A 15,731-nucleotide genomic window follows, 5' to 3' on the forward strand; every position below is an offset into this window, starting at 1 on the left:
GTTTTTTGCAGCACGTCCTTCTATAAGCCTACGAATTTACAAAGATTAATCTATCGGTAGCTCGTACCACCAAACATAGGTCATTTTAACTCAACGGATATGGCCTCATAATATTTTGCATCAATTTGGTGTAAACTCTCCTAATTTCTCACTTCCCAACAGGAAGATTCTGGCTATTGAGCTGCGGTAGTTTACCCTCACTGATCTTCTAAATAAGTCTCGCGGAATGCTTACCTGACCGATGTCCTCAATGGACTCATCGAGTGAACCTTTTTTCTTCACTCTTATCCATAGCAGCTTCGCTGGTCCGAATAAGTGAAAGTACCACGTTGTTTTTCGGTAGGTTTTGGCGGAAGCAATAGGCCACCGTTTGCACTCCTCAACGAGCGCATTTTCATTGGATGAGCCAGCCTTCCTGCTTAACACCTCCGCTGCTGCTGCCGCCGCTACCGCCACCACCACTGGAATCTCCGGGTCCGCCAACACTGGCACCTCACTTACGGCAGGTACAACCTCCGCTGCTGGCAGTCTGGGTTTTGCGAACCTCCTGCCGGTCAATTTCGTAACAACGCCGCTGCCAACAAATGCTCTGCAGGAACGGATCTCTCTAGTCTGCGCTGCCTTTCACTTGGCGCTGTGCGTGACGGTGCGCACTGCCTGGCCTCGAGTGCACTGGCGTCGGCGAGAGATGCTCGGTTGGGCCGTGTCTACGGGCCTGCTGGCTGGTCCGCCAGCACTTCTGCATCTAACTCAGGCGTGGAGTGTCTATGCCAGTCCTCGAGAGGCCGTTACGTGGCTAGCACCCACCCTCCTCGCCTGCATAGCCTGTATTTCACCCGTTGGTGGGGCCGCAGGCGTTGGTGCAGGGGCAAGCAGAGGTGCTGGTGCGAGGCCCACGCGAAGCAGCGCCGAGGGCATGCTGTTTCTCCTCCCGCGCATCTACAGCTTCTTTTCCTTCACTCCCCTCGCTGTAGAGCAAATCAAAGTTGCGGTCAGACAGATGACCATTCAGGTGGGTTCCTCTTTCTTCACTTTGCTCCCACAATTTCGACTTATCTTTTCTAATTTAGCTGATGCTTTACAGTGTTTGGTTTACTTCCACGTGATCGCATAGCTATGCTGAAGACGCCTTAAAAGCGCTTCTTCTTAACTCTTTCCACTTGATTCCTGTTCTTATTTCCCTGGTATTTGCATTATTTTATTTTTCAATGTCGTGATCAATTGAGCAGCGCTGGTTGCATCAAAGTCATTGCCTCCTTAAGCGGGTAATATCTTGTCCCGGCGACTTTACATAATCACCCGTTAACGCAAAATTCAGGTCGTAGCTGCACATTCTCATTGATGGCATTTCGCTTGGCAAATTGAAATCATGTAAACCCCTTTAGTATTTACACTTCTGTAAATCACTACGAAAAACAGTCAGTTTTATTTTGCATGCATAAACATCCGGCTGCATCTTGCCATTTGGATTGTTTTTTGTTAAAAAGTTATAGAAGGTCTAGGTGCCAGCAGCTCCAATATCTAGGAATCGCTGTTTGATTATGGACAACACTCATTTAGTCTGAATCTCGCAGGTACTCCAAAAAACCCGCAGCATAAGTTCATGAGTAGGTGTACGATTCTTTACTAGGCCCATGGTGAATTTTCGGCTGACAATCTCAAAGCTGACTTTTGCCGATTGGAGTTAAGTAGACACTGGTAAAGTACATCATCTGATTATTTCATTTGCCACTACCAAAGCATAAGGGCCCCGTTTTTGCTCTCCTTTGATTCACCACCTGACTAAATGGCGTTCACGTAGGTTGCACCAAGATTCCCCTGTGTGAGAAACGCTTGTACTTGCTACTTTTGAGATCATGTCAACACTCAAGCAACTTTTGTTGCATCTCCCCCTGAACTTCCGATTGCGCCTCCTGGCGAATATTGAAAGTGGATCGCAGAAAGACCGTGGAAATTATTGTAAAGAGGGTCCCTGTGTACAGCCAAAACTGCATGTGATAGGGCTGCGAAACAGCACCAGTCATGAGTGCGAGGAACACTAGACCTGTGCCGAGAAAGAGGGAGACTTGCTGGATTCTGATCTGCAGTTCAGTCTCGGTGCATCCGGGCATTGGGAGGGGAGTGGTGATGAGAGCTATCAACAGGCAGAGCAGTCCGAAGGCACGCAAAATTTGCAGTAACAGTTGCGACCTCTCAAATGCTTTTCCTTCGATTGTAGTCAGTATTAGGGCCAGAGAGATCAGGCAAATGGCTGTTGTTAGAAGAGCGACGCCGAGTGCTTTTGTGTTCATCGTCTGACTTCGATAGATTTGTCGCTCTGACTGGCAAACTACGTGGTCTCTCCTTCCTATGGGTCCCCACTCTCAACTGGCAGCTAAATCACGGCACACGTCAGCTGACTAACTGATCGACTGACTGGCGATTAAATCCAGTGGTCAACGAAGTGGCCGGCTAACTCCTTTATGCGAATTTTTGGGTCAGAGCAAAAACGTTTCACGCAGACGCATAGAACCTTTTAGATGACAGTTTTATTATCTACTTAAGGTTTTCATTTTTATGCACTTTGACTCACTCATTAGGCTCAGGTCAACTTTGATCTAAACTTGCTCTTAAATGAGACAATCGGTGTCATGACCTTTAATTTGTTCGATTCAGAGTGTGCCATAATCGACATGCGCAACTTCCTGTAACGCTTTTGTCGATGCATACAGACTAAAGTTGCCTTTGGCTTACTGGCTTTTACCATGCATTTTGATTCGACCCCTGAAGCACTGCTACGTAATCTACAGACAGTGCGACAGCTCCAACCTTACTTCCTCACCCTTTCTCCCTCCACCGACGGCTCCACTGGTGTCCCACATTGACGCCATTTGTATTAAGCTTACTAATTCTTATCTGCAAACGACATGAAAGCTATAGGCTTATATATTTTTCTCTATAGCATCTTAAAGAGGCTCACCTCTGTGCCTACAGCGGTGATAACTGCCATTATTGTTCCGGTATATGCGAGAACGTAGGGGAAATCGACGTGGTAGATCAGGTCTATAGTGGCAGCAAACACGAGGGCACCTGTAGCGATGCTAAGGAGGATGAGGAGGATTTTGCGGAACCACTCTGGTTCTACCCGGCCTGCAATTCGCAGTAAGATGAGAAGTAAACCGAAGATTACACACATCACACCGATTGACTGCATGCACAGGACCCAGTTAAAAACGAGTTGAGCGGTTCCAAATTTGAACACTGGATGAATGTAGTCGTGAACCGTGAAGTAAAGACTGGCTGTGAGGCAAACTAGCGCTAAGGCAAGGGTCAGTGTCAATTGTCCCTCGATCTTCATGTTTTGCAGCCTAGTGTCAGGTAAGGTCCAGACTTGGAACTCATTTCAGTGAAGTAAATCAATGAAAACTGCGGTGTCAGCTGATCTTAGAACCAGCGACCGTGTTTCAGCGAAGATGACTATACCATAGTCAAAATTATCACTAAGCTTTGGAAGGGAATGGGCTTGCAGCTTATTCGGCAAACAGAAACAAAGCTTTGGGCTTTTAAAATGCTATTGAATACTTATTTAAATATTTGTAAATTGGCAAGAATTTACCAGGCTGAGTAAGCTATAGTGCGAGTTTGACGTTTTGAATTGTACCTGACGCTGGCGTATACTAGAGAGCGATGCATACCTCTCAGACTGGATATGCTTGAATCGAAACAGCATGTAAGAGGTAATTTAAGAAATTCGTGCAATTTCAAGTATTCTTTAACTGGCGTTTGTGGACCCTTATGCACAAGTAGTAACGTGAATTGAGAAATCGTCTGTTGCTACATCGAGTGGGCAAACTATGTAGCAGTTTCACGTGGCCAATCTCTCTTCTCTGTCAAAACGCACCTCTGAGAGATCGTCATGACTAGCTTGACAAACTATCGTATCGTATGAATGTCTGCTGCCATCTTGTTATGCCATAACCACTATTGGTTGAAAAACCATAGGTAAATTTCTCCACGTAATCTCAGAGAAGCGCCTAGACCCCTGCGTCTTGGAAGCCGCTATGTTGAGATTGTAGTTGAAAAAGCACGTAACCTTTTCCCACTCCTCGCTTTTCTTTTTGGATACACTATCGTGTTCTTGACTTATGGCGTTTCCCAGGCCTTAGTGGCCTTTAGACTCAACCTCATTGAGTTGCCCCCCTGTGATATTTGCGGACAAGTAAGTTATGTAGGCTTCAGAAGTCCACAAAAATTTATTTCCCAAAATTCGCAAGAACGAGGTCTTAAGCCTGCTTAAAACATAAAACCTGGAAAATGTAACAATTATTGAGTTTTTATATGCTAAATTAAGTTAAATGGATGCCATTTAACACCCCAGAATTGGTGAAATTTCGAACATGATGCCGGTTAATGTAGTAGCACTTAAGTGCTTTGACAACATGGAATATATTCCTTAATTTCATTTGTTTTAACATTTAAACAGCACTTTTACTTCCAACTTTGTTGTTTTGCTTGATTTTATCACAGCATAATGATTTGCAAGTCGGACTTGACCTTTACGGTTGTTAAATAAATCTTACTACTGACTATCTGTTAGTAAACTTTTATTTGCCATTTTTTAATTTGGGGTATCTCAATTGTTAACGTTTACCACGAGCTGATAAATCTCCAAATCCACAAATTCTGACGGTTTTTAGAATTTCGATAAATAAAAGCGGGGGAATTTTGTCTGCTCAAGGTCAATTAATCTAGCTCCCTCGAACTATTACTTCGAATTGTGGATTAATGTTTGTGGCAGCCCCCCAGGTCATGAAAACCAATAATTTACCTCAACCCTTCCTAGTTTCGATTCCAATGCACACTGGAATATAAAATTCAATTAAAAATGTTATTTATCCTGCCTAATAAGCTATTTCTAAACTACTGTCCCAGTGCCTTTCTAACCACGACCAACAAGCTTTGTGCCAGCCTTTTTTACTTTCACTGCTTGTCACCAAAGTAGCGTTCTGTCTACCGCCCATCACGCCGTCTTGATGCCTTCAGGATAACCCGAGAGCTCATTCACCATTCAAAAGGTTATTGTGTTTTTCGTATGGCGGCCCTAGTCACTGTGCCATAGATCACACCCAAACTTACTCATTTTTGTTTGTTTTAATGCAGAGGGCTGCTACTGTTACCACTTTTTATTTTGCATTTATTCTGGTTGCAATAGCAGGACACTTTTGATAATTTAATCCGCTCGTTGTAAGACTTCTCACCTAAGCAAGCACATCTGCACGCCGCGCTAACGCTGGCGGTGACCATCCATAATCCGCCCCGCCACCTTTTCAGCAATTCCCTAACGAACTTGCAACTAGCCGCCATGCCAATATTTTCTAGGTAGGATGTAAGGAAAACAGACGAGTGACCTAGCCTCTCACACCATTGATAACCACGTGCAGTCTAGCGGCAACCCACGTGTCCCACAGCTAAAGCGGGCACGACACGTCTTCATCCCCACCGCCACCAACGATTGAGTGGTTCAGACTTACAACAAAGAAGGCTGATAAGCAGTAGCTTCAATTGGCATTCTATTTTTTGGCATTTAATGAATACACATAGTCGGCGTCTATGTAACAGTGAGTGTTATTAGAAAGATTTATTAACAAAAGCACAATATTTTTCCTAAGAGGAGAACAAAAGAGGGAAAGGGGAAAAGAAGGAAAGCGAGTGAATGGGCTTAACTGGACGCGAGAGATGCTAGTTAGATCCGGGCAGTGGTAGTCTGACACGCAGTTTACTGTCTTTTTAAGGCGGGAACCAGAGGGAGAACACGCGAGGGGGCACATGAAAAGCGATGATGCAATTAGTCGGGTATAAATCTTGGGTTAAGTGCGTGGCATGCAGGTCCTGGGTAGGCGTGTTCGACGATGGTTCCCTAACGCGTAGAACGAACCACAACTACACGCTCACTGGAGACGCACCTGGAGTAGACAGCAGCCAGAATGGCCACAAGGACGGCAAATACCATGCCTACCACGACGAGGAAGTAGGGCCACAGTCCACCCCTTCTAGCCGTGTACACCAGGACGCCGATCATGATAAGCGCCACACTGATGTAGAGGATTACGAAGCGTGCTGTGATCATGCCCGAGGGCACAGCAGTCTGGCAGAGCATGACAATGTCGAGGATGAAGACAATGATGAGACAGATTAGACCAATGATGATCAGGAAGGTGACCGCAGTCATTGCCTCCTTGTCGTGGGTCGCGCCCCCGAAGGCCAGGCCGTAACGCCAGTCAGTGATAGCCAGAGCGATGATGATGAGGCCGATAGCAATGCCCAAAAGGGCCGCGGTGAGTCTTCGCATTTCCATGGTCACGAGAGTACGTCTGAAAGTAGGCTAGGTTCGTCCAAAACTGCCCCTCTCCGCTGCTGCACACACACAGCAAACACGCGACGCGCATATCTGCCCTTGCCCTCCCTCGCGCTGGTTGTCCCTCCCCTCCCATTGGCTGCTGCATATCGACCAATCAGGGATGCGACTGGTGGCGGAGTTGTGTGGCTTACCGCGGATCCATTTGCCCGTTTCTATTATCGACCTTGCCGTGTGCGGAGGCGAACCAAGTTACCATGGTAGTCACAGTCGTGTACGCGCATATTTATGTCATTTGGGTCCCTATTGGTGCGCATTCAAGGTTGACAGTCTGACTAAGTTGGACTTGTTTGCACACGCATGCAAAGTTGCTGCGCCAAATTTCATCGACCCGACATTCCACTAGAGATTGCCTTCTCTTCAAACACTTGATCCAAACCACTCTGTGCCAATTTGTCATCACTCGTTAGACCTAAAGCACAGCAGGGCATGACACGGTTCGGAATTTAGAGTGCAATCTACTCATTAGTGAGGTATTTATTAATTCACTTCTAAAAGGTTTTTTAACTCCAAGCGAAATCCCATGTCGTGTTAGCTATTTCATTAAAGTGCAGGCTTTTCAGGCAATGACCTCCTGCTATCATATCCAAATGCGAGTGAAATTGCCATCACTTAAACCCTACACTGACTGTTACGATCACAGGGCTTCTGGACCCGGATCTGACTGCATTTCGTGTGGCTTTTGTGACCAGGACTCTATAATCCGATGGTCGCCACTGTGTTTGGACGACAAGTCATGTGACGCGAGACCCTCCATTTAGCAAATAATGTGTGTCAAAGCGGGTGAATAATAGGCAAGGCAGCAGTCTGCTTTGTGCATGTGTGGCCATGTGCGTGCACACACACACAATGATTTAGTGGATTCTGCCTGCTTCACCTTCCGAGATCGAAACAAAGGCGGCTGTAAATTACCAACAAAACCTATCGACAACCCTTATCCTTCTTTGTTTCCTCATATCCATCCCTGAGCAACACTTATAGAGCCATCATTGATTCCGTTTTTGAATCCCTAGACGGCACTGGCAGGTACCACTTCTCCACAAGACTGGCAGCTCACCTAGCTGCAAGTTTTTCGTCTAATCATGTAGCCTTCTTACGACTAGGAAAAAATAGATGAAATGAGCCCTATTCTCTACTTGAATAATTCTGCCTCCTGGTTCCGTGTTCTGTTCTCATTGTGGATCTAAGCTAGTGAGGCTAAGTTGCTGCCCTGAACCTTACAGGTTTACATGCAACAGCAAACAGTTTCCCAGTTAGTTCAATATTCTGTCCACTTGAAAGCTCTCTCAAAGGCAGTTGCGGCTATGAGAGGTGAGATGTTGAAGGAAGTTCAAAAATTAGATTAATAAGAAGTGTATCACGTTTGGTTTAGGGACTCGCTTACCCACACCACCACAGCTGTCCGATCAACTAGATACCGTCCGAAAATACGGCGACACTCACTCAGCCCTCAGCAAGAATCCGCATGTCTGGCCAAATATCAAAGGTCTCTTGATATCCCAGAAACAGTCCACCTCCTCCGAACTTGTGTAGAACCTCTCACTCGTCGCTGGCCCAAATTTGATGCCAGCCCCCAACAAAGGTTAGCAAACTACAGCGGTGTGCAGTTGACTCTGTTTAGCCGAGCCCAAATCATCGGACCTGATGCTGATTGTTTAGCACGTCTGGGGCAGCAAGACCACGGTGAATCCGATAGTGGTGTCAATAGAAGGTGTTTCATTCCTCTAGAGGGCAAATTGGTCAAATTCACGGAGCGATGTATTCCTCCAATCACTTGCTTGCAGTTGTGGGGTGTCTGAGGGGGAGCAACGTCAAAATAATTGACTTGAATGACGTGGCTTCTTTCGAACTCAAAGACTTTGATCGCGATATGGTTTCCAACTTCTTTTTTAAGTATCTTCATTGAAATTTAAAGGACCTAAGTGCTCATTGTTCTCAAGATTTCTGGTGGCGTCAACCCATTTTAAGGACCGCTGGTGGAAGTATTACGTAGGACTCACAGGAGTCCGCAAACCACATTTGGCCGATCCGCGAGAATAAGTGGGAACAATTATCCATTAAATTAACTTGTCTGTGTGATTATTATGATGCTCCGGTTCTTGGTTTTTTGACGGAAATCGAAATCTGGGATCAGGAAGGAAAACTGCTGCTAGCAGTAGTGCAATGAGGGATTTGCTTAGTTGCTGTTGTTTTTGCGTCGACACGTAGAATGAGTGATCTCCGAAAACCACTGTGGCTTTAGCTCCAAGCAATGCAGAGGTGGCTATCGCCTTCATAGGCCAAAGTTGATGTAAGACTGGACTGTGGATAGAGGTGGGGTGCTCATCCGATCGTCCATCTTCATGAAATTAGAAAACGGTCCAGTTGTTTCCGTTTTGCACATTTTTGTCGCCTAATCTGGAGCTATCTGCAACTTTTACAGTCACATTGAGTTAATTCTTATATAAGTTTTGCTTGCCGCAGTTGTTATTATTTGAGCTCTGATGCACTTGCCCCTTTGACCTCTTGAATGCAGCTAGTAGTGGGATTACGGTGTTTTTATTTTGCTCATTCTTTGATTTCCGTCGTCTTACATTCCTTTAGGTAGCCTTATTCCAGCTTACGAATAGGCATTCTGGCTTTGAATGTCAGTTCCCAGCACCTAACCGTAAGCGGATATGTCCATAACCCGATCTCCCTTCTCCAATTTCACAGCCGTTCGTACCGATAACGGTACTGCTCAACTAGTTTTCGCCTCAAATCAGAACGCTTATTTTTGCATACGAAAAAACGCATTTTGCCTTACATTACGAAAATGACATTATCCATAGCACAATGCGCCGTTACATTGGCTCGTGGCCAAATGCCAGCAGACTGTTTGCTTTTGGCACTTAAGCTACCACTGACTGATGAGGAGAGAATGCTCTCCCACCTTGAAATATCTGTCACTTCCCCTTCTATTGAAATACATCACAGTTCCGGTCTGAACCCTGCTGAATCTAGGTTGAAATTATCAATGGCGCTCTGATCCTACGTGCTTTTTGATTGATTCACAGGCGGCGGCACAGGACCCGGTAAATTGTGCCCTGACAGCTCTTCAGCTTACCGAGTTGGACGCGGCGAGTTTTGAGGCAACCTACCAGTTGGTTGTGGAGGCGGCCAAATCAGGCAGTCTGGGACCAACTCACCTCTTCTCCGCAGCCCGACACCTCGATGCTCGTGGCTATCCTCTCTGGGCCTTCCCTCTCACCGTTCACGCAATGCGTCTCTTCTCCCTCAGCGGTCTTCAGGTGGGCCCTTTGCTTTATCTTACTTTGGTATCGCAACTACACCTACAGTTGGGGCTAGTGCCTTTAAACTGTTTATGCTGTCGAGACATGCGAGACAACCTTCCAACGTAGTCTAGTAGAAAGACTATCAGTCATTTTAAAAAATAAAGCATCACACCCACCCCTGGGAGTGCTTTTCGCTCTTCAGATTGGCCAATAGCGAGGGGCAACTTTGGCTATTCTTCCATTGGTGTGCCTGCTTTGGTTGCTGTCTCTAGGGCAATCGGCTCACCTATTCCCTTCTTTCTGTTGTGATACGGCTGTCTCGTAGTTAGCATGCATGCGGGAAAGTTTGATAATTTTCGTCTTACTGATAGACAGATGGGCCAGTCGATGCCTCAAAACTATTAGGCTCCTTTCAAAAGTATTGACTGTATACGTTAAAATTACTTTGTTTATGGCCTAGATAATGTGACTAACAATTTCCGGTCGTTTGTTAACCCTTGTCATATGCTAAAACATGGTTGATATTTGCAAATTGGTTAAACAAATAGCCAACCTTTATGCTTTATTCTGAAGGATTTCAATTAGGGCATAAGAGGCAAAACCCAAGAGATGATATTTTAAAGCTTTTTAAGTGTTGTCTTTTGCATCGTCAACTCGGAGTGAATAACCGGAGTCCACAACTTTCTAAGATATTTTTGTGTATCGCCGATTCGGTTACCCCCAGATTTTCTCGATTCCGAAGGAAGTTAGTCAAATAGTTTAGTTATTTGCTCTAAAAATTTGGAGTCACCTAATCATGGAATTATGAATTTTGTGTGGGTGTTCGATCTTGAAACGTCTTCCTGTTCGGGAGTTGTTGTCCACGCCATCATCGCGTAATATCGTGTGGAACATTCACCCTTTCCGCGTTTGCCCGCCAATCCAACTTTTCTGGATAACAGCATTGGAGCCTAAATACGAGGCATTTGTCTCCTTTTCCCTTTTAACTTGTCAACCTAACACCGCGGAGATGCACTGCCCAATTGACAGTGAGCGGGGCCGAAACATGGTTGGTTGACGGGGTCACGAACACTAACGCATGGGCACGTGCGTTCCTCATCTTGACTACCTCTCCCAATTTTACAGCCGCATGTGTCCCATGCACACATCGGGTTTTCCTTCCCAAGGTGGTGCAAATTGCCTTTTTTTATTTATTGGCTCCTCTAAATAGGGAGGAGGGGTTCTGCCTTCTGTCGATCGTATACTCGATCTGTTAGCCCTTTTTTCCTTTACCCAGCGATCTTAGAAATTTGTCCTCTATTCTATCCATTCAAGCAAATTGTTCCGATCAACGAACCACTTCTCAGGAACCTAAATTTGGGTTTGTTTATAAGTGCGCCTCTTACATAAGTGGATGCATTCACTAGGTCGCTGCAATATGGAGACCCATTCAAAACCTCTGGTAAGGGACGGATACAAAAAGAAAACATTTAATTTTTCATCGTTTTGTCATATAGGTAAAGGTTGTAAAATTAACCGTATTTGATTGTGTTGCAGTGTAATTTACATCCGAAACAGACAGTTGCCTTTCGCTTTCTCATTTGCATTAATTGTCCTGCCGGCAAGCAGCCTGACTACACCCAAAGGACGAATTGGAATACTACATGCAGCGACTATGAATAGGCAAAATCACACCTTGATGCGATTATATGCCGAGTTTTCGACATATTCCAACTATTTGGGTGCATCCACTCCATCAGCTACCGATTTTTGCCCACTTGCTCCGGAATGGAACAGCTTAACTGCTTAGCTCGAACAATTCATTAGGAAGGAGAAAACCACTTATATGTAGGAAGCATGGGAAAGGAGAATAAGATTTTCTTTCCTCATCGAAGAATAATTAGTATTTTTAAGTTTGCATTAGTCCCACTATTCCAAATATTCGAGGCTTGTATCAACAGCTGCCGAAATTTGGTAGCGGCGTAAGGTCGTTCTAGAGATATTTTTTCATCCCAGATATAAAAGCCTCCGTCAGGCTTGGGCTTAGATAATAAGGTTATATGCTCAAAAAGGGAGATATTTTGCCTTCACACCGGTACAGAAAGGCCTGCGGTCACACATGACCGCATCAAATTGGGTCAAAACCACCCTAATAATCAAACTACAAACTCATACACCATATAGCGTTATGGTTTAAGGGACATTGTAGGTTCTTTCAGGTCCTACCCAATTCGTGCAACAAACCAGTTCACTACATTAGTGATTCTTCTAATAGCCTTAGCGATGTGATTTACCAATATTGACACCAAATTGATATCGAGCGTTCGCCAAGAACCCCGATTTTCCAGTCAGGCCCTGGAGATAATGAATGTAAACACCAAGGCGATGGAATTTGGAACATTGAATAGGGTAAACAGAGCCACAGTGCAGTGATGAGATGTAATGCAAAATTACGTACCGAATTAAGGCACCAATCATCTGCAGTTGTTTTTCCATCCGTAGGAGAGCCATCCAGTGGCGCACGATGTGTTGTGGTCGTGTCTCCTGGCGCATCGCATCGGTCTCACAGCGCTCCAGGAGATTCTCAGCCACGTGGTACGAAACGTACACTGTCCAACTCTCCTGGCGGATATTTTGCATCGCTGTCGTGCTCCACCACCACCGTCTCTTCCACCACTGCCCACGCCCCAGTACCATCCCCATTCCCACCACCACCCTAACCATCACCATCGTGTGGATGGCAATCGTGAGTCCACTCGAATTCCTTTTCTGCATGCTTTTGACGTCACATTTGGCCTCCCTCCAATTTGAGCAATAGTTCGGTCAGATGGTGTGGTCTCTTGATGTATTGGAATTCGCGGACTCGTTACCTTGCGTCAAAACCAGATGTTTGAATTACAGCCCCAGAGTTGTTGGATGATGTATGGGTCTTGATAGCAACCTCAGAAGGACTTTTAGCCTGCTAAGAGAAAGGATGTATGCGGAACGTCACGACACCAAGATGGTGACCAAAATCAGTGCGGGTAAGATAACAATCAAGACAAATGTCATTCTGCCACCCACTCCTCCCTCTTATTGGATGTCCTTCTCCATGCCATCTATGGTTACCATTCTACTCTAAAAACCCTTTGCGAACCAGAAACGAAGATCATCCTTTGCAGGTACGCATTTGATCCCGACGACGGTTTCGATGGATTCAGAGAGGCTCCTCCCATGTGTATTGTGTTAGTGAGACTCAATGACTGTACCAACCAGGACTGGTACAGAAACAGAAAGCTTAAAGATAGAACCAGTTCAAGAAAGTAGAGGAGATAACTTCACAAAAATACCATTCCGTACCCACTCCTCTCGACCACCTTGATGTGGGACTGTTTATCTGGATCTCATTCAGCTACTAGGAACGTAGGAGAGGTATCTTTTCTTCACATAAGTATCGCAGACACTTTTCTAGTAGACGTTCTCAAATCTAAAGTCATATTTTTTTTGAATTACTCCACTTCAGGATGTGCGATTAGTGTGATTTTCAAAAGTACGCCTGATTTTGATAGCCTCTCTGTTGTAAGGCTTACTACATTAAACGGCCCTCTGTGGTGTCCGTGTTTGATAGTCTGCCATCAATTTCGGACTTTTCTCACTTAGAGTGGGTGCGCTTACCGTTGTCTCTACTCCGAAACCCGGAAGCTAGTGCCACAGATGGAAGAATGTTGGTGGTTAAAATAGAATCCTAGACTAGCATTCCCACTTCACAGTTGGCTTCGATTAGGGGCTCGTGTTATGAACGTAGATATGGGAGCCCTTTATCTGAGGACTTAAACAACTCCAGCAACCTATAATGGGGAAGGCTAATTTCTTGTTTCTCACAACTGCGATGAAATAAAACATGTTGCAACATATCCTGGCATTTACTGCACGTTCCTCTCCCCTCTATCGTCCTTTCGGGAGTAATATTTGCCCTACTGACTGTCGAAATAATATTAAACAGCACTTTCATACAATCTAGCATAAACTAGCAAGCTAGCAGAGGTAATTTCTCTGTTAGACTACATTTCTGAGTATCAATTAGTACCGAACTTCTATCTTAGAATCTTCTGAACTGGTAACAGATTCCTGCGCATTCCAAAAGTCGAATGCAAGCGCAAAGTGCCACACTGAATTGACCCAATCACTCACAAAAGCCAGTGCGAAGGGAGCGAGTGAGCCACACTTTTCCCGTTGGTAGACATACGTGTTCGCCTTGTCGTTTACATAGCACGCGCTGTTGGGGTTGCCCTCAAGAAAAATTGAAAAGGAGAATCCTAAAGTTACCCGGTGGCGCAATCATGCATAAAGTGTGGGGTATTTTGATCTGCATCTGCAGTGTGTTTAAGCTCTCCAAATTCTCTACCAACTGGTGTTGTGTACGCGAATTTGGGTTCTATCGAGCACCCTCAACCGAAGTGACTTGCTGACAGAGGCTTCGGTACGGATGCCTTTGTTAGTCAGCGTATGAGTAAGCCGCAGTGCGGGGGGGGGGGGCGTACCCAGCGGCCAGGTGACTAGTGCAGGGTCCTGAAGGCCCAAGATGTTTTCAGTCTCCTGATATCAGCCAATCAGGATGAAAAATGGTTAAAAATAGGAAACTTCTAGAAGGTAAAAACAGGAACGTTTTCTGGCGTTGCGGGCATCCCCAGCCGCCACCTTTCAGTGTTCCTCCACAACACCAAGTGACTTAAGGAGTGGTTCGTCAGTGACGTCGTCACTGTTAGCAAATACATAGCTTAACTGAAATAACCTTTTCTGTCCATTCCACTTGACATTTAGCAAACATTATTCTCTACCCCTCGATGATAAAATCGCGAATTTTTTTCTGACTGATGTTCCTACACCTTTTTTAGTTCTGTTCTGCAAATTGGTGTTGAATAACTGTGTCTGTCACATCCATACAACCTCGTAGTAGAATACGTTGACCAATTTAACAGTTAGTGCCACGAAACTGGCATAAGCAGGCTGGTAAACCTATTGCAAAATGAATGACGTTGCAGGAATATCATTTTGGATCTTCTTAGGTTACAGAAAAGCGTTTAAGATTAACCTGTCAAGGGATCTTCCAGTGGAATTACTTCTCCAGGATCTAGTTGCTAACTTGATTTCAGCTGATTTGAAGTCATTCTCACTCCCGCTTACCGCTTTCTTATAATAAAAGGGATATTATTAAGATGTCTTCTCAGGCGTCATTTTGATAGCTTCGGCTCCTTGATTGTCCCCTACTCGGAGTCCTACCGATAAGTACCAGTTGAGACCCAAATCTCTTACTGACAGTCGTTACACCTTTTTTCCTCATCCCTCGACCTCGCACCTCAAGTCCTAAAAATGGCAATACTGAAAACCCCAAAGGAGTGCTAGTTGGGATACTCGTTTAGAATAATAGCATCAAGAGATTCATCGTAAAATATTTGGGGATTAGGTGTAGGGAAGTATTCGATGGGTCTCTGAAAATATAAATTGGCTACTATTCTGCACCCTCTACAGATGTATACGCGGGCTACTATCCGACCTCAAAGCAGGCACAACCGCCTCTCTTGCCTGTAGACGCACCACCATTGAAACCGCTACTGGAGGCTACTATCAGCGCATTCGTAGCGACCACGCACGCGCGTCTAGCCAACATCTCACCGCGACAGTACGCCGACTTCTTGGATTTTCTATCTCGAGCACGCGACACTTTCGGCCTCCTCAAACCCGACGGACCGGCGCAATTCCGCCAGCTCGTCAGCTGTCTGTGCCACTCCTATCGCGGGAAGAGGAAATTGATAGCGCTTTTGAACGAGCGCTTTCATCACACTTGAACTGTGACTCTCCTTTCTTGACGTAAATGAATGCTATTGTACATAGGACCTCCTTCTCAATCACCTTTTCTACAGGTATCCAGTAATGTGGAGACCGAAAAAGTGCAATCGCTCATTTGGTTTTTCAGCACCCGTTCGTGCATCACAATATTATTCATTCATAGTCATTGTCATTGGGATCCCTATTTACTTCCTCTTCTTTCAATCACCATGCCGGGATGTTCAACAGACCCAATGCTTTTCACCGATTTAAAAGCCTTCTCCCTTCCTTCCACTATA

At 45.2% G+C, this 15,731-nt stretch overlaps 3 protein-coding genes across 3 annotated transcripts in view; 2 read left to right on the plus strand and 1 right to left on the minus strand. All coding sequences in view use genetic code 11, as the record gives it.

The window, feature by feature from the left end:
- The window catches only part of EGR_04590 (Zinc finger SWIM domain-containing protein 4), a gene marked incomplete at both ends in the record, with an annotated part of 40,314 nt that extends 34,819 nt beyond the window's left edge, over positions 1–5,495 (plus strand). Inside the window, 4 exons of the mRNA XM_024493839.1 lie at positions 344–1,012; positions 2,942–3,141; positions 4,006–4,198; positions 5,421–5,495. Coding sequence (XP_024351767.1) covers positions 344–1,012; positions 2,942–3,141; positions 4,006–4,198; positions 5,421–5,495 — 1,137 coding nt within the window. The remainder of the gene's footprint in view (positions 1–343; positions 1,013–2,941; positions 3,142–4,005; positions 4,199–5,420) is intronic.
- A 401-nt stretch (positions 5,496–5,896) lies between these two features.
- On the minus strand, positions 5,897–6,334 carry EGR_04591 (hypothetical protein; the record flags this gene model as incomplete). Its single annotated transcript, XM_024493840.1, has 1 exon — positions 5,897–6,334. The coding sequence occupies one exon, from the start codon at positions 6,332–6,334 to the stop codon at positions 5,897–5,899; it is 438 nt and encodes a 145-aa protein (XP_024351768.1).
- Positions 6,335–6,497: 163 nt separating this feature from the next.
- Positions 6,498–15,452, plus strand: EGR_04592 (Zinc finger SWIM domain-containing protein 6; the record flags this gene model as incomplete). Its single annotated transcript, XM_024493841.1, has 6 exons — positions 6,498–6,608; positions 7,618–7,705; positions 7,793–8,187; positions 9,430–9,663; positions 12,130–12,373; positions 15,136–15,452. The coding sequence occupies 6 exons, from the start codon at positions 6,498–6,500 to the stop codon at positions 15,450–15,452; spliced, it is 1,389 nt and encodes a 462-aa protein (XP_024351769.1).
- Between the last annotated feature and the right edge of the window lie 279 nt (positions 15,453–15,731).

This window comes from Echinococcus granulosus, assembly GCF_000524195.1.
Source record: "Echinococcus granulosus chromosome Unknown EG_S00029, whole genome shotgun sequence".
Taxonomy (NCBI): Eukaryota; Metazoa; Platyhelminthes; class Cestoda; order Cyclophyllidea; family Taeniidae; genus Echinococcus; species Echinococcus granulosus.